We start from the raw sequence: 23,685 nt of genomic DNA on the forward strand, positions 1-23,685 counted from the left end.
TGCAGAACTCGACGGGGCCGTTCCCACCGCTTGGGTGCATCGCGGGAGGGCATCGGACCGGCGTCGCGGGGAAAAATGGCGCGCCAGGCGATTCTCCAATCCAGCCACGGGAGCAGAGAATCGCGCCCCCTATTTCTGCCAGTCCGGTCCCAGTGGACTCCGCCCACTAGCAGGGGAACTTGTATTCCACGAGTCCCATGGGGAGATCAGTTAGGATGTCCCCGTGGGTCTCGCGAGGATTCTTACACAAGTAAAAAGGTTCTCTGAACAAGGAATAAATGGTTCTCTGCTTAACAAATTCTAACAATCACGTTGGAGGAATAGGTCTGGCTACATGGGTGTGACACTGGCACTTACTGCATTCAGTCTCCTTGTGAGCTTTCTGGCTGAAATTTCAGTCTTGATTTTAACTTGGAGCAGGTTTTGTTCATGGGGATCCTGAAACAGGAGGCACCAGAAGTTTGAATGCTTGAAGTACCCAATCAGATATCTGGTCCAACGCCAGTGCGCAAATTAGGGTGGGAAAAGGTCTTTTGGGTGACCCTAAATAATCGCTTTGTGGGTTGTGGGGGTAAGTAGAAGGAATTCTGAAAGAAATGCCGGTGTCGGGAGAGCTGAGGCAGGGAGGCCGTCCTTCTAACCCTCGAGGAATCTGCTGATGGAATAAATGTTGTCGCTTACCTTGATCTCTTCTGGGGACTCTCCTGCATCCTGCCAGGCTTCTCTGGTGAGTTTGACCTTGTGTGGGACCCCTCTCTCAGTGATCATGTCACTGCTATTTTTTTAAATTGAAGCTAGGCCCTTGTCTGCTTGTGGCAGAAGCCTTGGCAAAGTTTAGAATCAGCAAAGGTAAAATACTATCGGGTGGGAAAGGTGGCGCCGCAGTCCGGCAAGTGGCCATGGCTGATTTTAACCAAAACATTCCAGTGGGTGGGCAGGCTGGGGAGAAGTAATCGACGACTACAGTGTTAATGCCAATGGGTGTGAAATTATGGGTGATTGTGCAATTGGTTGTCTGTACTCGATTCAAAACCATAAGAAATGGGATAGAAGAATGGGAATATGGAGCAGGGGAATGGGATTAGAGTAAACAGCTATCGTTCAAGAGCTAGCCCAAATGTCTTGAAATGTTGATAAATGTGAGGTTATCCATTTTGGTAGGAATAACAGCAAACGGGATTATTATTTAAATGATAAAATATTAAAACGTGCTGCTGTGCAGAGGGATCTGGGTGTCCTAGTGCATGAATCGCAAAAAGTTGGTTTACAGGTGCAACAGGTGATTAAGAAGGCGAATGGAGCTTTGTCCTTCATTGCTCGAGGGATGGAGTTTAAGACTAGGGAAGTTATGCTGCAACTGTATGAGGTGTTAGTGAGGCCACACCTGGAGTATTGTGTTCAGTTTTGGTCTCCTTACCTGAGAAAGGATGTACTGGCGTTGGAGGGTGTGCAGAGGAGATTCACTAGTTAATCCCAGAGTTGAGGGCATTGGATTACGAGAAGAGGTTGAGTAGACTGGGACTGTACTTGTTGGAATTTAGAAGGATGCGGGGGGTGGGGGGGGGTTTGGGGGGGGGGGGGGGGGGATCTTATAGAAACATATAAAATTATGAAGGGAATAGATAGGATAGATGCGGGGAGGTTGTTTCCACTGGCGGGTGAAAGCAGAACTAGGGGGCATAGCCTAAAAATAAGGGGAACTGAGATTTAGGACTGAGTTTAGGAGGAACATCTTCACCCAAAGGGTTGTGAATCTATGGAATTCCCTCCCCAGTGAAGCAGGTGAGGCTCCTTCATTAAATGTTTTCAAGATAAAGATAGCTAGTTTTTTGAAGAATAAAGGGATTAAGGGTTATGGTGTTCGGGCCGGAAAGTGGAGCTGAGTCCACAAAAGATCAGCCATGATCTCATTGAATGGCGGAGCAGGCTCGAAGGGCCAGATGGCCTACACCTGCTCCTAGTTCTTATGTTCTTAAATTATAATGGGCCAAATTCTGCACTTGAAATTATTCAAACCTTTGAATATCAGTCAGAAAATCAATGTATTGCATAAAACCTCTCACTGCTGCTCAGGCCTGGGGACATTCCCTGAGCTTTGGAATGGCAGGTGCAGTCGCATTTTCAACTCTGGGATTGCCAGATTTTTAATCCTTAAAAGGTGTCAAGCGACAAGGAGCAAATGAGCGGGGTTGAGGTAATCACTTGGAAGAGAAAGGATGAATGGCCTCCTCCTGTTCCCATACACCTCGCATCCACCACTCACAATTCGTTTGGTTACTACTTTGCCACCATGTCGTAGCGTGCTGTCAGAGAAGATGATCTGCTGTGTGGAACTCCATTTCCTTGCACCAGCAGTCCCTTTTTTCCCCCTGAAAGTATACTTTATTTTTAAAATTCGTAAAAGTACATTACATGAAGGTTCGAATTTGACATCACAGAAAATACAGTGAAGATCGGTTTCTTTCTGTACAGTCTGAGGCACCTCAATACACTTGCTGTGACAGGTTTTATTTACAATGTACATTTGCATTTTGTGTCAAAGATTCTCAGGGGCATACAGCCTGAGGGGTTTCTAGCCTCTGGGTATACTCCGGTGGGAGTGCCTTCAATAGTGTCCTTTCCCCATTGAGTCTGCCCCAAGCTTCGGTACGAGCCTCAGCATGTGCTGGACCATATTGCAGTCTATAACATTCAGCTGCACCAGAAGACTAAGACTGTCACTGACTCGTTGTCTTCCAACAGCAGCTGATGTTTATCTCGCTGCGTATGTCCCTGTGAACAGCCCATAGAGTACAGGGGCGACATTCTCCGACCCCCCGCCGGGTCGGAGAATCGCCGGGGGCTGGAGTGAGTCCCGCCCCCGCCGGTTGCCGAAGTCTCCGGCACCGGATATTCGGCGGGGGCGGGAATCGCGCAGCGCCGGTTGGCGGGCTCCCCCGCTCGATTCTCCGGCCCGGATGGGCCGAAGTCCCGCCGATAAATTGCCTGTCCCGCCGGCGTAAGTTAAATCACCTACCTTACCGGCGGGACAAGGCGGCGTGGGCGGGCTCCGGGGTCCTGGGGGGGGCGCGGGGCGATCTGACCCCGGGGGGTGCCCCCACGGTGGCCTGGCCCACGATCGGGGCCCACCGATCTGCGGGCGGGCCTGTGCCGTGGGGGCACTCTTTCCCTTCCGCCTCCGCCACGGTCTCCACCATGGCGGAGGTGGAAGAGACTCTCTCTACTGCGCATGCGCGGGAAACTGTCAGCGGCCGCTGAAGCTCCTGCGCACGCGCCGCCCGGAGATGTCATTTCCGCTCCAGCTGGCGGGGCAACAAAGGCCGTTTCTGCCAGCTGGCGCGGCGGAAATTCCTCCGGCGTCGGCCTAGCCCCTCAATGTTGGGGCTCGGCCCCCAAAGATGTGGAGCATTCCGCACCTTTGGGGCGGCGCGATGCCCGTCTGATTGGTGCCGTTTTGGGCGCCAGTTGGCGGACATCGCGCCGTTTCCGGAGAATTTCGCCACAGAGCTCTGTGTTATTCATAGAAAATAGAAACAGGAGGAGGCCATTCGACCCTTCGAGCCTGCTCCACCATTCATTATGATTATGGTTGATCATCGAGTTCCCTGATTCCACCTTACCCCCATATTCCTTGATCCCTTTAGCCCAATGAGCTATATCTAATTCCTTCTTGAATTAATCAATGTTTTGGCATCAGCTACTTTCCGTGGTAGTGAATTCCACAGATTCACCACTCTCTGGGTGAAGAAATGTCTCCTCACCTCAGTCCTAAAAGGTTTACCCCTGATTCTTAAACGATGACCCCTAATTTTGGACTCCCCCACCACCAGAAACATTCTTTCTGAATCTACCCTGTCTAATCATGTTAGAATTTTATACGTTTATAGGAGATCTCTCCTCAGTCTTTCAAATGCCAATGAATATAATCTTAACCAATTTAGTCTCTCCTCATATGGCAGTCCCAGGAATCAGCCTGGTAAACCTTTGCTGCGCTCCCTCCAGAGCAAGAACATCCTTCCTCAGATATGGACCACCAAAACTGCACACTATACTCCAGGTGTGGCCTCACCAACGCCATATACGATTGGAGTAAAACATCCCTATTCCTATGCTCAAATCCTCTCGCAATGAAGGCCAACATACCATTTGCCTTCTTTACTGCCTGTTGTGCCTGTGCACTTACTTTCAGCGACTGAAGCACGGGGACACCAAGATGTCGCTGAGTATTTACCTCTGGATAACAGCTATGGAATGCTTGGGATGAACCTCGACAAAAACAAACACTGCATCTGTTTGCAAAGGTACATTTCAGAAGGAGGTGGGCGATGGTGTGGTGCCCCCCCCCCACCTCCCCCAACACACACACACACACTTTATCCAGTGGCTTTGACATGATGTCTCTGCGGGTAAGGTCCATCTTCGATTTCCAGTTGAAGCGGATGATGGTTTAGGTGATCGCCATGGTGCAGGAGCCGGGTATGGGCCAGACCTGTACCACACTGAGCAACGCCATGAGCGCCTTGCACCTGATAACCAGGTTCTTACCCGGACTGGAGAAGAATCTCACTGCCACATGCCCAATTTCTGTTTCACCAGGGCTGGACAAGTAATCTTGGGACGAAACTCAGCTGGTATTTTGCCAATACTATTAATGGGAAACACTGTAGACAGTGTCACCTTATCTGATCCGGCGCCTCACTGCCAGCTCAGGAGTGGCAGTGAGAGATGGTCTGGGCACCAGCTGCCTGTCGTTCCTGTCAGACAGGAATGGTTCGTGCTGAGAGGTAGATTAAAAAGAAAATATAGACTAAACAAATTGATATCAATCCTACTCGAGCTGAATATCCTGACAGTGGTGGAGTATTGTCAGCCAGGCCTCACGACTAGTTTGGGAAGTTATGTGATCCTTCAGGCTGCCTGCATTCCATGCCGCAGGATTAGATTCTCTTGTTATTTTGTCAAACCTGTGAATGCTCCCAGAATTACTTAATAAAATCAATGTTTTTCACGTGACACAGACCTCTGCCACTCACCTTCCAAATGAGGCGGAAGTTTAAGACAAATAAGAAGTGATGGTTGAATTATTAAAGAGAGCATGTCACAGTATATTGGGAGCATCTTCACCACAGTGACTACAGTGGTTTGCAAAGAAAACCCATCACCACTTTCACAAGGGCAACTGGGAATCAGTGTTCCCTTAATTTGTGCGCACGCTCGAATGCGTGCCAGCCTTAAGTGTGATGTGCAGGATGTGCACAGCAAACAGAAATTGAGCTAACGTTGCTCGGAAAGGGCAATAAATGCCAGAAGTGCTACATCCCAGGAACGAATGGAGGAATGGGGGAGATTTGTTTCGAAACAGTTTCGCATTCAGTTGATTTCCGGTGCCCTGGAATCATAGCTCACAGTCAGTGCCTGAGTGAAGTTGCAGCGATTGGGACAGTGCACCCTGGTGGTTGGGAGGGGACAAGTCAACTCATGATTACTGTTCGGTGAGAGTTGAGCTGGCTGTGATAGGGAAACCCTCCCGGTTGATTTGCCTCTTTGTGACTTTACTGTGCCTCTGGAAGGTGGCTGGTGTGTGTGTTTCCAAATCAACAGCACAAGCTAAAAACTGTGGATCCGAAGGTGAGAGGGTGACGGTGGCACAGTGGTAATGTCACTGGACCAGAGAGCCAGGATATTGCTCTGCGAACATGGGTTCAAATCCCATCACAGCAGGTAGCGCAAGTTGAACTTAGTTAATGAATCTGGAATTGAATCAGTAATGGGGACCATGAAACTGTTACATTACTTTACATAATAGATATATTACTCTTTGAACCAGCCAAGTTGATGAAATAAACAGTAGTCTTCTTTTAAAGGTGAACTAATTTAATGAGTAATATAAATAATATTCTGTGAGTCCTTTGTACTTAATGCTCAACTAGTAAAAGAAATAAAATACAATAAAGTTAACCAACTAACTATACAATGTAATAATAAAATAACTTATAACTTCTCTGCCTCTAGCTAACCTAAGTCTTGTCTGTTCACTCTCCTGAAGCACACTCTCCCAGAAAGAGCGGGAAAGTCTTTCTTCATCTGATAGTGAGACATCTAGTGTTGAAATGACTGTACTACATTTACATGCATTGATCATGTATATTCATACACAGAGATCACTACAGAAGCTATCATCAATTGTCATAAAAACCCATCTGGTTCACTAATATTCTTTAGTGAAGGAAATCTTCCAACCCTGCCTAGCCTGGCCTACATGTGAGCCCGAGTAATGTGTCTGACTCTTATCTGCCCTCTGAAATGGCATAGTAAGCCACTCCAGGGCAATTGGGGATGGGCAACAAATGCTGGCCTTGCCAGCGATGCCTGCACCCCATGAAAGAGCCCAGAAATACTGTCATTGGAAGCTAATATGTCGGCAAAGCAAGCAATTAGGAAGGCAAAATGACATGTTGGTCTTTGTTGCCAGAGGATTTGAGCACAGGAGTAAAGAGGTATTGCTGTAATCGTATAGAGCCTTGATGCGACTGCACCTGGAATATTGTTCACAGTTTTTGCCTCCTTATCTAAGCCAGGACATACGTGTCATCGAGGGGTGCAACAAAGGTTCACCAGACTGATTCCTGGCCGGCCGCATTGTCCTCTGAGCTGATATTGAGAAGACTGGGCCTGCATTCTCTAAAGTTTAGAAGAATGAGAGGTGATCCTATTGAAGCACACAAAATTCTTGCAGGGCTCGCCAGGATAGTAGCAGGAAGGGTGTTGCCCCTGGCTGGTGAGTCTAGAACCAGGGGACACAGTCTCAGAATTAGGGGTAGGCCATTTAGAATTGGGATGAGGAGGAATTTCTTCACTCAGAGGGTGGTGAATCTTTGGAATTCTCTACAAGAGGGCTGTAGCTTTAGCTACTGAGTCTATTCAAGACAGAAACTGATACATTTCTCTATGTTAAAGATATCGAGGGAAATGGGCATAGTGTGGGAAAATGGTGTTGAGGTCGATGATCAGCCGTGATTTAATTGAATGGCGAAGCAGGCTGAGGGGCCGAATGGCCTACTCCAGCTCCGAGGCGGGACCACTGGCGAGGAGAATAAAGGAATAAAGAAGCATCAGAGAAGAACATAATTCAAAACAAGTCTGGGGATTGGCGTCAGATGGAAAGCAGTGTGTCCAAAACGGAACATTAATCAATAAACTATTACACCGCATTATTTCCAGATCTTCAGAGCTCCATCTGTCGCAATCAGCGAGCTGCTGATTATTTGTCCATCTCCAAGAGCTTGAGAAGCCTTTGAATGTTTCATTTCTTGAAGTGACTTTTTAACTGAGTGATAGCTGTGTATTTCCAAAGCCCTCTGCAGACAAATTACTTCATTCTGTCTTTTTATTTCTTTTTTTTTTCTGCTTCTCCCAGTATGGAAGGACCGAAGTGATTGAAAACACACTGAACCCAGATTTTGTGCGCAAGTTTGTCCTGGATTATTTCTTTGAAGAGAAGCAGAATCTGCGTTTTGATGTGTGAGTAATAACATTTCTTTCTGCCAGATGCCACACTCTGCTCGCTGTGTCCTTGTGCAAGCCTGCATTATACTGAAAGCCAAAGAGTGAAAGATAATGTGCACACAAGGCCATCCAGGTTATGGGCAAAAGCAATAAATACAAAATATAAGAGGTACTTCTACATTCATTTAAAAAAAGATGCATCTCTAACATCATTCTCATAAAATACAAAAGTTAATTTTAAAATGCAGTGTTTTCATTTTCCGAATACAAATCTAGAAAGGGACATTCTTCAACTTTGCACTACAGGTCCAATTATATAATGATGCAGGGTTTGTACCAGTTATGTACAAATGGCAAAACTTTGGTTACATTTATCATAATGCAGGTGCATTTATGATTCGGCAAAAATTGTCCATTCTTCGTAATATTGAAAAATGAACACTGCCTAGACATTAGCAATTACATTTTAATTTCAAGTAATTACCTCTCCCATCAGCCCTGTGTTGACTAAGTGGCCTACTGGCATGTTTTCATTGCATATTATGCTTTAAGGGAAACATCAGACTCCCAGTGACGTCTGACTAAGACAGATTATTCCTCTCCTGATTTGCTGACTCACAATCATGTCACTGATGTGAATCTGCAAGCTTCTGCCTCCCGCCTCCCCCTGCACCCCCCCCCCCCCCCCCCCCCACACACACACACACACACTCCACCCCACTCCCGTACGAAAAGGCCCACCATTGCTTTAAAGAGAAAATTGGTCCACTTCCATTATTCACAACATGTCCCCTTTGCTGAAAGTGACAATTTTCTGATTTGATACGTGATAGAACACCTAAAATCTCCTTCAAATGAAGGTCTGCTCACCCCTCTCCCTTCCCTGGTGACTGCAAGGCTAATTTTAACTTGCAGCATTAAGTGGCTGCAATGGGAAATAACAATGAGGGGGTGGGGGTGGGGGAGGTCTGTATTAAGGGTGGTTGATCCAATACCATCTATTTGCCCCACCAGCACAAGATAAAGTCAGCCCTACAATATTGTTTTGCCAAACCATTCGAATTGTGCAGAATGAGAATGAATGGGAAGTGTTCTGGTCTATTGGAATATGATAATTGGATGAGTTAGATGCTATCTTGGGTTTAGTAGCTTGATGACTGCTGTCTGCAGAGATTATTCTGCAACACACCATCTTGCCGACTATCTGACTGCAGTCATTGCAGGAAGACAACGAAAAGTCTTCAGGAATAGAAATTATCTTGATTGATTGGATTCCTGTATCAAAGCAGAGAGGAGGCCAATTGAAAAAATGTGATCCTTGATGGCGAGAGAGCCGGAATTCCCACTGCAGCATTCAATTACAGTTTGAAATGTCACAGTTGTCAGAAAAATTTTAAATAAGCTCACTTTGTTCACAAACCCTGGAGGTTCATTAAAGGTTAAAATCGCACAAGTGTTCGATGAAGAACTGGACCTGCACCGTGACGCAGTCCAGGGTTGCGGCTTCAAGTATCAATGTGCAACTCACTTTGCTGATTTCCTAAACCAATTAGATCCCTTCACAATACCAAAGGTAGGATCAGAGAATGGTGGAAATATTCCAGTTGATTCTGGCCAGGGATCAGTTAAAGAAACCTCTGCCCCCTTACTGCCCCTCTTTTCAGTGATGAAAGTGTTTCCTGCAGAATATAGGGTTAACAGATGGGATCTGCGAATGTCTGACATGGATGATGATGTCCCACTGATACCAGTCAGTCATGTGTTAGACTCTCTCTCTCTGTCTCTAGAGGGAGTTTGGAATCATGCCTAGGAGCTACATGGCTACTCTGTAATCTGTTTAGAAGTAGTATCATAAAACAAGTATTAAACAGATACTAGAGTAAGTCTGCAGTCTGGTAAATAACCAAGGCTTTGATTCTCCGTTCCTCCATGGCGATTGGATTCTCCGTTCCCGCCGCAGTGAATGCAGATTTGGCTGAGCGCCAAATGCTCCGTCCTCGTTGGCAGCGGTAGCGGGACGGACTCACAACGGAGAGCCACGTCCCAAGCCCCATGCATAGAGTGCAAGACAGAAGGACACAATCTCAGAACATGGTGGCAGCAGTGGCGACCTGGATATAAAGGACCATCGAGGTTATCAATGGGGGCCAGAGAGTGAAGAAACCTTTGAAAGCAGCTCGAGAGACTCTGGTGGAAGAAGGAGGCAAACCGGAGAAAGGAAACAATGACTGTAACTAGTGAGTAGTCTCTGCTTTTGTGCCACCCATTTGACTGCCTCGAAGGCCCACAGAGATGCCAGTCTATACGGACTCCTGCACCTGGCAGCATCAGGTCTTCCTGAAAAAGAGCCAAAGTTTTGAATTAATTATTTTCTTTATACAATAGGCCCAGTAGATGATGATGTTTTCCTAAGACAGGGCGAGCTGCACTCCACCATGGACTTTGATTCCATTCTTAAAGTCTTTGAGGAGACATTTCTTCACCCATAGAGTGATGAGCCTGTGGAATTCATTGCCACAGGAAGTAGTTGATGCTGAAACATTGAATATATTCACGAGGCGGCTAGATAAAGCACTTGGGACGAATGGGATCAAAAGTTACGGGGAGAAAGCAGGATTGGAGTTGAATGATCAGCCATGATCGTGATGAATGGTGGAGCAGGCTCGAAGGGCCAAAAGGCCTCCTCCTGCTCCTATCTTCTATGTATCTATGACACTTATTTTACGCCAAAGCAAAATTTAGTAATTGAGCATCTTTTAATCAGCACTCGGAACAATCTGGGGAATCGATTGAATTATTCCTAATTGACCTCTATCACCTAGCTAGGATATGGGGTGTTGAATAATGAGCTAATCCTTGATCGCATAGTCATGGCTGTTTTGGGTGAAAAACTCTCCGACCCTCTGATGACAAAAGATGATCTTCCATTGGATCAAGTGGTCCAGTATGCAAGGCAGATGAAGCTTCGAGTATTTAACCAGGCAATAATTGATGGTGGCTCTGAGGCTTCACATGACTCTGTAGATTGACTAGGCCCATGGGCAGCAGCCCCATCCATACAAAAGGCCGCCAAACAAAACAGAAGGGTGGGCAACTCCACGTTGGCCAACATTTTGAGATGCTTGCCCTGTGGCATGAAACCCAGCCTAGAGACCAGGACTGTCCAGCAGGGGGCATGAAATGCTTCCAACGTGGCAATACTGGACATTTCAAGCATTTCTGTAAATCCAGAAATTTTAATTCAAGTCACAGACCAGCAAGTATTCCTTCCAAGAAATGGAAAGTTCAGGTTTAATCCAGAATACTGGTCAGGTTACAGCACAAATTCAAAGCTTCAATACTTCTTATAAAATTTGTACTAGAGCGGCTGTTAACGACTTAGCAGCTGACCTCATCTGGCTTCAGCTAATGACTGTTTATCCATCAGACATCAAGTTACCAGGTCCAGGCCGCACAGAACTTCCAATTAAAGACAGGATTATTAATGCACTTTGCTACAAGGGGTGACAGATTGTTGATTCTTTCTATGTTCTTCACAAACATCTTACATCCCTATTGAGTGGCGATGTTGACATACTTGTAGGAATCCTAGAGAAAACAGATGATGCTCATCAGTTGAACAACTCACTATCTTTCATGTGACAATCTTCATCCCTATATTTAGAAGCAGTGGAAATTTAGCCTTCAGACACTGATGAAGTTTATAAACTCAATAGTAAGTTCCTTTCTTTCACTCCGATACTGTCCACTAGACGGTAGTTCTTCATGAATTAAAGCAAGAAGCGGTGGATACAGAAGGCACTGCAGCAGATGGTGACTATCCCAATGCTGGAGCTGAATTGGTCCTTTCTAGAAAGTGATGGGGAAGAATCACTTGCAGAACTGAATGATCTCTTGGAGGTTGAAGTCCTGGAGAATGTTTCATCTTTCCCGTTGTTGGATGTACTATACCACGGTCTGTTGTCTTTTTGGAAGAAATACCTGTGCCTTTCATGGCAGAGCAGTATTCAGATCTTAGTTTCACTGAATCGACTGATGTATTGCCTTTATATCCTGTTGTTCATTCAGAGTCTTCCACAAAAAATGCTTTCCCTGAGTCCAGATTGGCATTCATAGAGGATCACACTACTCGATCGTACTCAAAATCACAGAGCTGGTACCTTCCAAGGGTGAAAGTCAATTGGCCATCCATACTTCAGTCTCAGCTGAAGGTCTTCTCCTCTTCAGAACTGGAGGTCAGCACAGAAAGTGCAGCAGGAGGGCATCACGGTGGCGCAGTGGGTTAGCCCTGCAGCCTCATGGCGCCGAGGTCCCAGGTTCGATCCCGGCTCTGGGTCACTGCCCGTGTGGAATTTGCACATTCTCCCGTGTTTGCGTGGGTTTCGCCCCCACAACCCAAAAATGTGCTGGCTAGGTGGATTGGCCATGCTAAATTGCCCATTAATTGGAAAAAAATTAATTGGGTACTCTAAATTTATAATTTAAAAAAAAGAAAGTGGCAGGATCTTTAACACTTCTTAAGCTGCAAAATCCTGTGCAGCAAACTTGTCCCAGAGTGGACTGTCTACAAGAAATTTATCTTGTTGCAGAAGATGTCTATCTCTTCTCCATAGTCACAGCAATTCTTCCCATTGCCCATAGTGGAGCCACCTCATGCTGAGAGAAGTCTTGCTGTCCTTCCACTGCCTACAGAAAGTAGACAATCCTCCCAGAAAACTATTGGGAAATAATTTATTCTTTTCTTGTCAGTCTTACAGAAGATTAGTTGTTCTATCCTTTGTCTTCTTAAGTTTATTGAAATCTCAGATCTTCAATGCTTTTTCAGTCTTTGATACAGTTAACAATGTTACAGCTATGACAGTCATTCCTGGAGTTAAAGATCAGCCCTCCTCTGAAGCTTCTTCCCAGCATCCTTTGAGTGAGCAACAAGTTCCTCAGAGTGTACAGAATTGCTCTCTTCTAGTTCCAGAGTCTTCTGTTTTGGATCAGTCTTTCGATGAGAAGTCTTTGTTGCCCCTGCAGTGTAGTCATTCTAAAACCTACATTTAGCTTCCCAGCTATGCTGACAGCAAAGCATATGGAGTCATCCTGTTGCGCAGTTGGTGATGCCCTGCCAGATGCAGAAGAAAGCTCTCATGTCTTCAGACTTCTTCCCTATGTGCTGAGAATACTAAGGAAGATTGAATCCCCCAGGATTGTGACTGTGGGTGGGGAACAGTAAGAGTTAGAGTTGGCTAGAATCTGTAAGTTATAAAAAAAAAAGGGAGTTACGAAAATGTAATGTAAATAGTTAAAGATTTAGGGCAGAGTTTTCCCAACCAGCCCTTGGCAGGTTTGGTGACGGTCATTTGCATCTCACGAATGTTCATTAAAACAGCTGCCCACGGCATCAGGTCAAGTCTTTCAATCCTGCGTTACGTCAGCAAGAATTTACGTTGGCATCAAATCCAATTGCTAATGAATGGTGTGCACAACGTGGCCCTCAGTTTACCAGAGGCTTCAGGGCGAGTGCCATAGTGCTGCCCTGCTCATGATGTGCTGTTCACCACTCTGCCGGGTCAGGCTGGTTCCTGCCCTCCATCATCACAGACAGCACCTTGCTGCTGGACCCATGGTCCCTCGGGTGAGGCCTAACAAAGGCAAGGGGGGCAATGTGGAAGGAGGGCTGAGCAAGGCTGGTGAGGGAGGGGTGACGGGTGGGCTCACGATGGTACACAGAGGGGCAAGAAGGTGGATTAAGAAGGCGATCAATGGAAGGCAGGGGGAAGAACAAGGGGAGGGAAGCTGGACCCTGAAAAGACTGCATGTAACGTTCAAAAACAAGGACGGCACGGTGGAACAGTGGTTAGGGACCAGGTTCAATTCCAGCCTTGGGAGACTATGTGGAGTTTGTACCTTCTATCCGTGTCTGCGTGGGTTTCCTCCGGGTGCTCCAGTTTCCTTCCACAGATGTGCAGGTTAGGTGGATTGGCCATGATCGATATGCAGGGATACGGGGATAGGGCAGGGGAGTGGGCCTAGGTAGAGCCCTGTCTTGGAGGGACAGTACAGATTCGATGGGCCAAATGGCCTTCTTCTGCACTTTAGGGATTCTACGGATTCTAAGGCTCCGCATTGTTTACAGGATGGGGATGGATGAAGATTCCAGATATGGTGGGTAGAGATGCCAGTGGGGCACGGGAACCTCGCAGGTGATGGGCTGTAGGGGAGGGTGGTTTCCGAGCCTTTTCCTTTTGAGTTGTTCATCCCGCAGGGTCTGGTGAAGACAGGTGTGCCGGACTGGTATTTAAATACAGCGCTGGGACTTTGAACCCACCAACTGATTGAGTGCGGACTAATCAGCTGCTGGCCCACATGGGCAGTCGGAAGGACCTTTGCATAATTAACGAGGTTTGCACAAGTGAAGTCCTCCCATAGGGGGAGGGGCAGAGCTGGGGGGGACTACCATTCAAATAAGCCCAAATTCCGCTATCTGGGGATCCAGATTTCCCACACTGGGCACGGATCCACAAGTGGAATCTGGCTAGTCTGGCGGAGGAAGTCAGAAAAGGATCTACGGAGATGGGAAAAGGTCCTACAAAGAAAAAGAAACCTGAGGGGCCTGACCCTCCCAAATCTACAGTACTATCACTGGGCAGCCACAGCAGAAATAGTGAGGGGATGGGCGAAAGAACAGGAAATGGAATGGGTGAGGATGGAGGAGACCTCTTGTACAGGTACGACCCTCCAAGTCCTCGCCACAGCAGCACTCCCATCCCCGCCAGACAAACACTCAATAAGTGGTGGTAGCCGCACTCCGAACCTGGAATCAAATGAGACAGCACATCAAACTATCCGATAGGTCCATTATGGCCCCCGTCTGTGTCCACAGGTTCGCGCCAGCCATGTTGGACACCACCTTTAAGAGATGGAGACAAGACGGGAAGATGCTGACTGTTAGGGACTTCTATACGGAGGACAGGCTGGCGACCTCAGAGGAACTGACTGAAAAACTACAACAACCAATGTGAACGAACTGCGACACCTACAGGCAAAGAGCTTCCTCCACAAGGAGACGACATCATACCCATGGATCCCGAGACACGCAATGTTCGAGGAACTACTGAATGCGGACAATCAAGGAGCAGGGATCTGTATGAACGACTATTAAGGGCACACTCCCCACTGAACTAGCGATTGAAATAGGGTGGGGAAATAGGGAGCCAACTCTATCTCCATTTACGCAAGACTAAACCTCATGCAATTGAAAGTGGTGCACAGAGCGCATCTAACAAGAGCCTGAATGAACAGTTTCTTCCTGGAGGCGGAGGACAATCATGAACGGTGCCATGGAGGCCCGGCCAACCACAACCACATGTTGTGCCCCGGACTTGTCGGGTTCTGGACAGCCTTCTTTGAAGCAATATCCAAGGTTGTGGTGGTGAAGGTGGACCCTAGCCCGAAAGTGGCAGTCTTCGGGGTATCAGACCAGCCAGAACTATTTATGGGGAAGGGACCGACGCTCCTGCCTTTACTTCCCTAATCGTCCACCAAAGAACCCTGCTCGGCTGGCGATCAGCAGCACCACCCAAAGCTGCAGACTGGCTGGCCGACCTATCGGAATTTCTCCACCTGGAGAAAATCAATTTATTCTGAGGGTCGGAGGAGACCTTCTACAAGACGTGGAAGCCATTCACCAACTTGTTCCAGGGTCTGTTTAAAACCGACAGCCGATAGAGAGGGGGGGGGGGGGCGGCGTACAGGGGCCAACAAGAAACCATTGAACAGGAAAAAAGGTGGAAAGGAGGGAGGAGGAGAGGGTAGGAAGAGGGGAAGGGGGAATAGACAACAAGGGTACAAGAACAAGGCCACAAGGACAGGGCCCTGCGGCAGGGACGAAGGTCCCCAGGACAAAATTGGGGCCAGCCAAGGCCGAACCATCCGGTACAGGGAACCTCCCCCCCACACCCCCACCACCACCACCACATGTGCAGAAATATCCATACTAACCGGCAAACTAACAGAGCCAGTTATAGGGCCTAGGGCCCTGCCGGGATGGGCACAAGCAAATAAGACAATAGACCAAGACACCCCGTGAACACCTCAAGCAAGGGGGAGGTGGGTAAGAGGGAGGGCAGGACTAATTGACAGGAGGGAAGGGGGGAAAGAACTATGCATATGTAAATACACAATAATCACCTTTTGTAAACTATGTCTAAAACTGCAACATTCCAATAAAATAATATTAAAATAATAAAAAAGGGAAATGGGGTTGAGGGTAAGGGGGGTTGGGTTTGGAGGCTATTTCTAATGTTTGGCTTTTGTAAACTATATTTGGTTTGCACAGATTTGTTTATTTTGCATTGTGTAAAATGAAAAACTCGGATAAAAACATTTTCCAAAAAGAAATTAATGAGGTTCCAAGCGCAAAATCTGGCATTGGATCCTGCCATTCTGGTTGGCCGGGACAAGATTAGATATGCTAATGAATGGTGTCGATTGAAATGAACCAGTGACCCTAGGCAATCATGTGTTATGCTCTCAAGAGAGAGGTTGGAATCATGCCTCGGACGTATGTGCCTACATCTATAACCTGTTCAGGAATAGTACTAATAAACAAGTATCGGAGTACGTCCAAAGTCTAAGCCAAATCCCAAGCCTAGAGTCCAATACTGAAGGACCCAATATCGGAATACTCATCGGTTTCCGATTTGCAACACTAAACTGTTGATATGGTGATTACGTAGACACCATTAAAGAATCACAGCGGTTTATGGTGTGAGGTTGGGGCCAACATGTGTGCTTGTTGTCAGAGTAACCCGCTGTACTGCATTGGCCCACCCACATTTTTATTTGGCAGTACAGTACCACTGAGCCATGAAATTGTCTGCAACATATCGACTGCCGTGGATTGTCAGGAGCTGCTTTCTCTGCTTCTGAGGTCACTTTACCTTCAGGATGTTTTCCAGTTTTTATTGTCTTTTTCTCCCTGTCAAATAACTAACTCAGGAGATTTTCACCTGGCGGATGATACTCACCATGCTATCTGACATATTTAGGAAGCTCCCTGACAGGCTGCCAAATACATCGAGCAGCTGCTTCAGAACACAAATCCTTTGTTTAAAAAGAAATTCTGGGTCCTTCAGGTCTGCAGCTCTGTGCTGGACAGGGTAAAAGCTGCTTCTGCATCAGTGTTACCTTCATCAGTCAGTCTAGCAGTAATGATGAGCCATCTGATTAGTCTAGGAGAAGGCATTTGGACGAGGGCGAGGTTGTAGTTATAAGGGTGGGCACTCGTATATCAGTGGCTGCACCACGTGCCACCTGGTTGCCGTATTAATTCTGTGATTGTATGATTGAAAGAGTTAAGTAGAAAGAGAAAAAGCTAGGGTTATGCCGAAACACCCTGTCGCACCAGGTCTCATGTCTTGGCATCTCCAGTGCTGACTTCTATATGTCGCCCTGTGTCAATGGTGCCAGTGTTTGCAATGTAGTGACACTTCTTCTTGTGCAGGCAGTATCCCTCCTGTTTTATTCCAAAGCTTCTCCTGCAAGAATAGAAGTGGATTGATAGGTGCTCTGGGAAAAGGATTTCAAAGTGTGTGTGAGCATATGTGCATGACAGGAAGAAGACACAGAAGTGTGGCCAAGAGGGACAGGTAGTGTGAGGCCTCAAGCAGCTTTTCAGGGTGTGACTGCAAGCGGAAAAAGAGGCAGTGAAGTCTCCCTTGTTGACTTATTGGGAACCATAACAAGCAGAAAAGGGAAGGATTGATAGAAAAGGTAGGGTTCTTGATAATCAAAAATATGAGAGAGAGTGACAGAAAGCCAACTTTGGCACTCACTGTGTGTTCATTAAATACTGCAGCTAGATATTGGATGTGCGAAAACATGGATTGGCCAAGATAGCAAGATCGGCGCAGAGCACCATCGGCTGCACACGTATGATTCTGTGCCCCCCACCCCCCTTGTCAACCAGTGGTATTGCCACTGGACTAGTAATCCAGAGACCCAGGGTAATGCTCTGGGGACCCAGGATCAAATCCCACCCACCAGCAATTGGTGAAATTTGAATAAAAATCTGGAATTAGAAGCCTAATGATGACCATGTCAATTGTCGTAAAAACCCATCTGAAAAGCCCCATCATGGGCAGTTAGGGATGGATAATAAATTCTGACCCAGCCAGTGACACCCACAACCCATGAAGGACTAAGAAAAACACTTCCCTCACTTGGCTGGAGCTGCAGTGTCCCTTTCACTCGACGGGCTACTACCTGCCTTTCACACCCCAGGGTTTTAAAAGAGAATGAGGTGGAGGAACCACCAGGACTCTCATTTATCAATGTGCAGTTGGTGTGAAACCAAGCACATGGCGAATGTCTGCCAGCCTGGCAGCAGCCACAATGTCTTCATGCTGGGACAGTCTGCCTGCTGAACCTGCACCTCCAAGAACAACAAGATGGAGACTATTCAGGGACAAAGACAACCCACGGTACATGTGGCTGATGACCCCCGCCCCACACCTCCCGACCATGGGAGGACAGTGGGCATGCAACGAGCGCCCGGGAGCCAGTTGAGACAATGCTTCTGATGCCTGGACTGCGCGGGAGCACCCTCCAGTACACACCTGAGTGGGTACCCAAAGATCATAGTGATTTGATGCATCCTCCACAAAGTCACCCTCATGAGGGTGCAGGAGTTCGGAGGCGAGCATGAGAGGAGCAGGCATTCAAGGCACCTTTGCTCCACACTGCGCCTAATCAGACTGCTTCTCACAGCACAACTGCCTTTTACCATCACTATTTCCCACTTTACCACTCCTTAAAGCATCTCCTTGACCAAGAACCTACAATGAAAACCACCAACAATGCCTTTCCACTTTCACTGCTAGACAGTCCAGCTGGCCTTGTAAGAACAACCCAACTGTCTTTAGCAAACACCAGGGAGTTGACAGTGGGGTTTATGGGAACTCTCAAACACTCGGGTAGTAGATTCAAATATGTGATGTGGGCACGAGGCAAAACTGGGCATCTTTCTCAACATGGGGAGAAGATGAGAGGACCTTCGAGCAGCTCTTGTCCTTGAGGTTCCACCTTCGGACTCTGGTACCTTGGTGTGGATGGCAGCAATCCGGGCTGGCTGGCTGAGAGGCAACAGCAAGGGCGCCAATGGTGTGGCAGTGCTTGGGAGCACAAATGCTGTCTTCCTGATAGAGGAGAGCAGTTTCCTGCTGCACGGTGTTACTGCCATTTCCACGGGCAGAACTAGTAATCTGCTGGAGGCCTATTGCTGCACAGCTTCCAGAGTTTGCCTGTTCATTTGAGCTCTGTAATCTGTGGCCATGTTGGCAGCAGTCTGAACTTACATGGCAACAAGCATGTATCTCAGGATCTCCATCTGAGCTTTCACGGCAACATTGAGAGGTTTTGGGGCTTCCAGTCAAGCTTCAGCACGAGCAGAGACGGAAACCACCACACTGGAAAGGATAGTTTCCAAGCTCTGCCATGTTGAATCGTGGAATCCCTACAGTGCAGAAGGTGGCCATTCGGCCCATCGGGTCTGTACCGACCCTCTGAAAAAGCACCTTAGCCATGCCTACTCCCTGCCCCATTCCCATAACCCCACTAATCCTGCACATCCTGGTCACTAAGGGCCAATTTAACGTGGCTAATCCAGCTAACCTGCACATCTTCTGACCATGGGAGGAAACCGGAGCACCCGGAGGAAACCCATGGAGACCGGGGGGGGGGACGTGCAAACTCCACACAGTCGCCCAAGGCTGGAATTGAACCTGGGTCTCTGGCGCTGTGAGGCAGCAGTGCCGACCACTGTGCCACCGTGCCGAGCAGACTTCTCCCACATTCCTTGACTGTGACAGGAAGCTGCCCGACAGGCCTGCTAAAACACAAAGCATCATCGCCAGTGTTCTCCCACGGGCCACCTCATCAAAGTCTTTATCTGAATCCTACGCAGCAGAACCTGATCCCCATGGCCTGGTTAACAGCCCAATCATGTCCTCTGACTTACTAGATTCTGACCGTGAAAGATTATCCAATGTCAGTATCTGGGCTGGTGGCTGCAAGGTGCTTCTTCATCAGTGTGGTGCTGTTGCTCTCTCTCTCTTCCTCCCGGGATGCTGGCACTGGGCAGGTGGATGTTCCTGTCTATCTGAAAGCATAAAGTCAGAATGAGTATTTCCCATTCCTCATTTCAAATGTTCCAGGCAATGTTGCAGCTAATCTCTTCCTGCACCGACGAGTGAGGTTAAGTGCAGCCCCGGCGGCCAGAAACAAAACAAGAGTCCCGTTTAATAGAGGGGCCATTCTCGGCGCTGCAGGCTGCGAGAAACACTCCGCTAAACACGCCCAACACGGGACTGTTTCTTTCACTTTAAACCGTGCCTGCCGTGTCTGTTGAGCTGACTCCAATATTTGGCTGTGAGCCCCTACTTCTGCAAATGACAATTGACGAGTGATACTAATTGGTGGTTTAGCCTGTTACAGATAAGTGTCTGGCTTGACTGATCTGAATCATCTTCCGCTGACTTGTAATGGGACGTTGTTGTTCTCATTTTGATTACTTTGCATGGACGATAAACCTCAGCATTGGAAGCTGGTTTTCGAATTGGATATAACACGTATCTGCACAAAGCCAAATAATGAGACTAGTCTTTACTTCAAGTTTAGATGAGGAATAGACACCTTCTTTGGCCAACCTTGTTTCCACTTAATTTTCACTATTTCCTTTCGTATGAGGAACGGTTGAGGACTCTGGGTCTGTACTCGTTGGAATTTAGAAGGATGAGGAGGGATCTTATTGAAACTTACAGGATGCTGCGAGATCTGGATCGAGTGGGCGTGAAGAGGATGTTTCCACTTGTAGGAAAAACTAGAACACGAGGACACCATCTCAGACTAAAGGGACGATCCTTTAAAACAGCGATGAGTTGGAATTTCTTCAGCCAGAGGGTGGCGAATCTGTGGAATTCTTTGCCGCAGAAGGCTGTGGAGGCCAAATCACTGAGTGTCGTTAAGACAGAGAGAGATAGGTTCTTGATTAATAAGGGGATCAGAGGTTATGGGGAGAAGGCAGGAGGATGGGGAATAGTGGGGGGAGTGGTGGAAGGATTCCCAAGCTGATCATTATGTGTTCTGAACGCTCCTTCCGTGGCCAACACACCCTGGCATTGAATCTGTACCTGGAGCTTCTGACCCAGAGGTAGGGGCATTGCCACTGTGCCGCAAGACCTCCAACCCGCCCACCATGTCGGGTAGCCATTTTCGCCAGAAGCCGACGTGAAACCGATTTGCATACTGTTAATGGGATGCAAACGAAAGCCCAACTGGAGTCATACCTACCCACACACCCCCACCAATTGGATAAGGCTCAGAGAGGCATGTCATCAGTGGTGCTTGTGGGTGCCCTCAATGCCATAACCCCCCCCCCCCCCCCACCGTCCCACACCCCAGACATCATGTGAGCTCTCTGTGTGAAAGAGTCAGGGACACACAGTAGCCGCTCCACCTGCAGAGTAGATGGGCTGCACTGGGGTGATGTGGCGCCACACTGTCACATTCCACTGAGACATCATGTGCCTGGACCATTCAGTGAGGTGAGTGTGAGCAGTTGTTGGTTCACTCACTCTGGCAGTGCGGATGAGGTCACTTGCCCGCTTCCCACCATGCGGGGCGGTCCTTGATACACACCTTGGGCACTGACTGTCCGGGAGACCTCCCTTCCATGTTGGGTTCATCTCCCTGATCTGCATTTTCTTCCCATCCTCCGGATAGCGGACGTCACTCCCGGCGTCCAGTTCATTGCGCAGGATGCCCAGTGAGGCATCACTGAATTTGGGCGCCAGAGTTCCTCGTTCTCATTGGCCCATCACCTCCCTCAAGGTTGGATTGGTTGCTGTCCAAGCACCTTTTAAGAGTGGTGCCCGGATAGGATAATGTGGCCCACGCCATCCTTCCCTACCCGCCACACGACACAGCGGGAAAGTCCTGAACGCACAATTAGGTTGGGGGGGGGTCACATGATATGGTGCGAATGTTCAGCAGCCTTGGGGTCGGGAAACACTCCTTCGTTCCCACCCTGCCATGGGATCTAGTCCCAGAATTGAAAATTTCACCCCACGTGACAGTGTGTTCCACAGTCTCATCCCTCCTGGAGATAGTTAGAAAGGTGAAAGATGCAATTTTTAAAAAGCTTGAAATGGGCAAAAACATTCAGAAGTAACCCATCTGAAAAATATTAATTGTCAGGAATTTGAAGCGATTTGCTACCGCCAGATCTTGGGGGTGGCGGGCTGTGTGTTTGGGGGGGAGATGGTGCGTAGATGGTGGTGGAACATTGCATGTGTTCATGCTCCATCTGCTGCTCCTTGGCCAATTTGATCAACCACCGAGTCTTTTAATACTCAGCAGGCAGCTCGCAAGCAGGAGATTGTTGAAATGAATTTACTCCCATTCATCCACTGAGACAACACTCAAAATAATCCTGATATTGCATGTCTGTTGGGAGACAGCTGACAAGAAGGCTTCAAAGCAGCATTGGTTTCCCAAGAGCCTTGGCCTGTCCTCCTTTGCAGCTATCAGCAGTGTGATTACTTTGCATTTCGCTCTTGCCTTCCCTGTCCTGTGAATTTTTTTAAAATCAGTAACTTCGCTCGCAGCATAACTTTGTTTGATGTTGGACTGCAACTACTGATATCACTTTTCCAAGCACTCACTTGAATTCGAGTTGGGGTTTGGCAGCGGCAACTAAGTTTTATGTACATTGCTAACCTTTGCAATGTGTCTATGCAAAGAAGGTCTAACACAGCCCATACAGTCATAGGCAAAAAGGAATTTAGTTGGCCCAATCTATGGGCATTGCTTCATATATATCCTTGATGCCTGGCCTGGCCCAATATTCCAATGGAAAGACCTCACTAATTTCTATAGCCTCTGTCTGTGGCACATTTGGAAATGGAGTGGAAAATGCAGCACATCTAGAATTGCACCGTTAATAAAGCTATTGAAAAAGCATTTGGGCCTTTGGCTTCATAGATAAAGTGATAGGCCACAATTTCCCTACCGTTCCCACCGACGGTGACCCCCCGCCTCTCACCACAGATTCCCCGGTGGCGGAGGGTGGGAACAATCCGCGGTGGGACAGGAAGATCCAATGGCTAGCTGCCTCCAACGGCGCAAACCACGCCATGCCGGAGCGGGTGGGGGAATCCCACCCATAGAGTGTAAAAACAAGAAGGTTATGCTGAACCATTATAAATTCAGATTACAGCCGGAGCATTTTGTAAAGTTCTGGCATCAAGCTTTAGGAAAGATACCGAGGCGTTGGAGATGATACAGAGAGTGATTAACTAGAACGGTAGCAGGGATGAGGAGTTTCAATTATCTGGAGGGACTGGAGGCGCTCGGATTGTCCTCCTCAGAACAGAGGAGGTTAGGGGAGATGTAATAGAAGAGTTCAAAATTATGAGAGGTTTTGTTAGAGTAGGTGGGGAGGTACATCAAGTCTGCATTGACCCTCTGAAGCACACCACCTAGGCCCACTCCACCAGGTAACCCAACCTAACGGGGCGACATGGTAGCACAGTGGTTACACTGTTGCTTCACAGTGCCAGGGACCCAGGTTTGATTCCTGCTTGTGTCACTGTTTGTGTGGAGTCTGCATGTTCTCCCCGTGTCTGCATGGGTTTCCTCCGGGTGCTCCGGTTTCCTCCAACAGTCCAAAGATGTGCAGGTTAGATGGATTGGCCATGCTAAATTGCCGCTAAGTATCCAACAGGTAAAGTGGGGTTATTGGTTTAGGGAGATAGGGTTGAAGCGTGAGCTTGAGTAGGGTGTTCCTTCCAAGGGCTGGTGCTGACTCGATGGGCCGAATGGCCTCTTTCTATACTGTAAATTGAAGGTATTTGCGAACCGTTGAACACTATGGCCAATGCACCTAACCTGCACTAGTTTAAACTAGTTCAGCAGGGGCTTGGGAACCTGAATTGTAGCTCCAGTATACAGGAGGTTGAGAGTAGTGAGGTCATGAGTAAGGTTTCAAAGTTGCAGGAGTGTACCGACAGGCAGGAAGGTGGTTTAAAGTGTGTCTTCAATGCCAGGAGCATCCGGAATAAGGTGGGTGAACATGCGGCATGGGTTGGTACCTGGGACATCGATGTTGTGGCCATTTCGGAGACAAGGATA

The 23,685-nt window shown here is 47.8% G+C and overlaps 1 protein-coding gene and 1 long non-coding RNA gene across 3 annotated transcripts in view; one reads left to right on the forward strand and one right to left on the reverse strand.

The window, feature by feature from the left end:
- Positions 1-23,685, forward strand: part of LOC140388518 (copine-9-like) — a 604,903-nt gene that overhangs the window by 189,427 nt on the left and 391,791 nt on the right. For both annotated transcript variants that reach the window (XM_072472866.1, XM_072472865.1), the window contains exon 4: positions 7,418-7,521. In XM_072472866.1, the coding sequence (XP_072328967.1) occupies positions 7,418-7,521 (104 nt within the window). The remainder of the gene's footprint in view (positions 1-7,417; positions 7,522-23,685) is intronic.
- The window catches only part of LOC140388520 (uncharacterized), a 45,445-nt gene continuing 27,631 nt past the window's right edge, over positions 5,872-23,685 (reverse strand). Inside the window, exons 2-3 of the long non-coding RNA XR_011934211.1 lie at positions 19,514-19,654; positions 5,872-7,593 (exon numbers count right to left, since the gene is read on the reverse strand). This is a non-coding gene — a long non-coding RNA (uncharacterized lncRNA). The remainder of the gene's footprint in view (positions 7,594-19,513; positions 19,655-23,685) is intronic.

The sequence above is a fragment of the Scyliorhinus torazame genome, chromosome 13 (genome assembly GCF_047496885.1).
Source record: "Scyliorhinus torazame isolate Kashiwa2021f chromosome 13, sScyTor2.1, whole genome shotgun sequence".
Classification (NCBI taxonomy): Eukaryota; Metazoa; Chordata; class Chondrichthyes; order Carcharhiniformes; family Scyliorhinidae; genus Scyliorhinus; species Scyliorhinus torazame.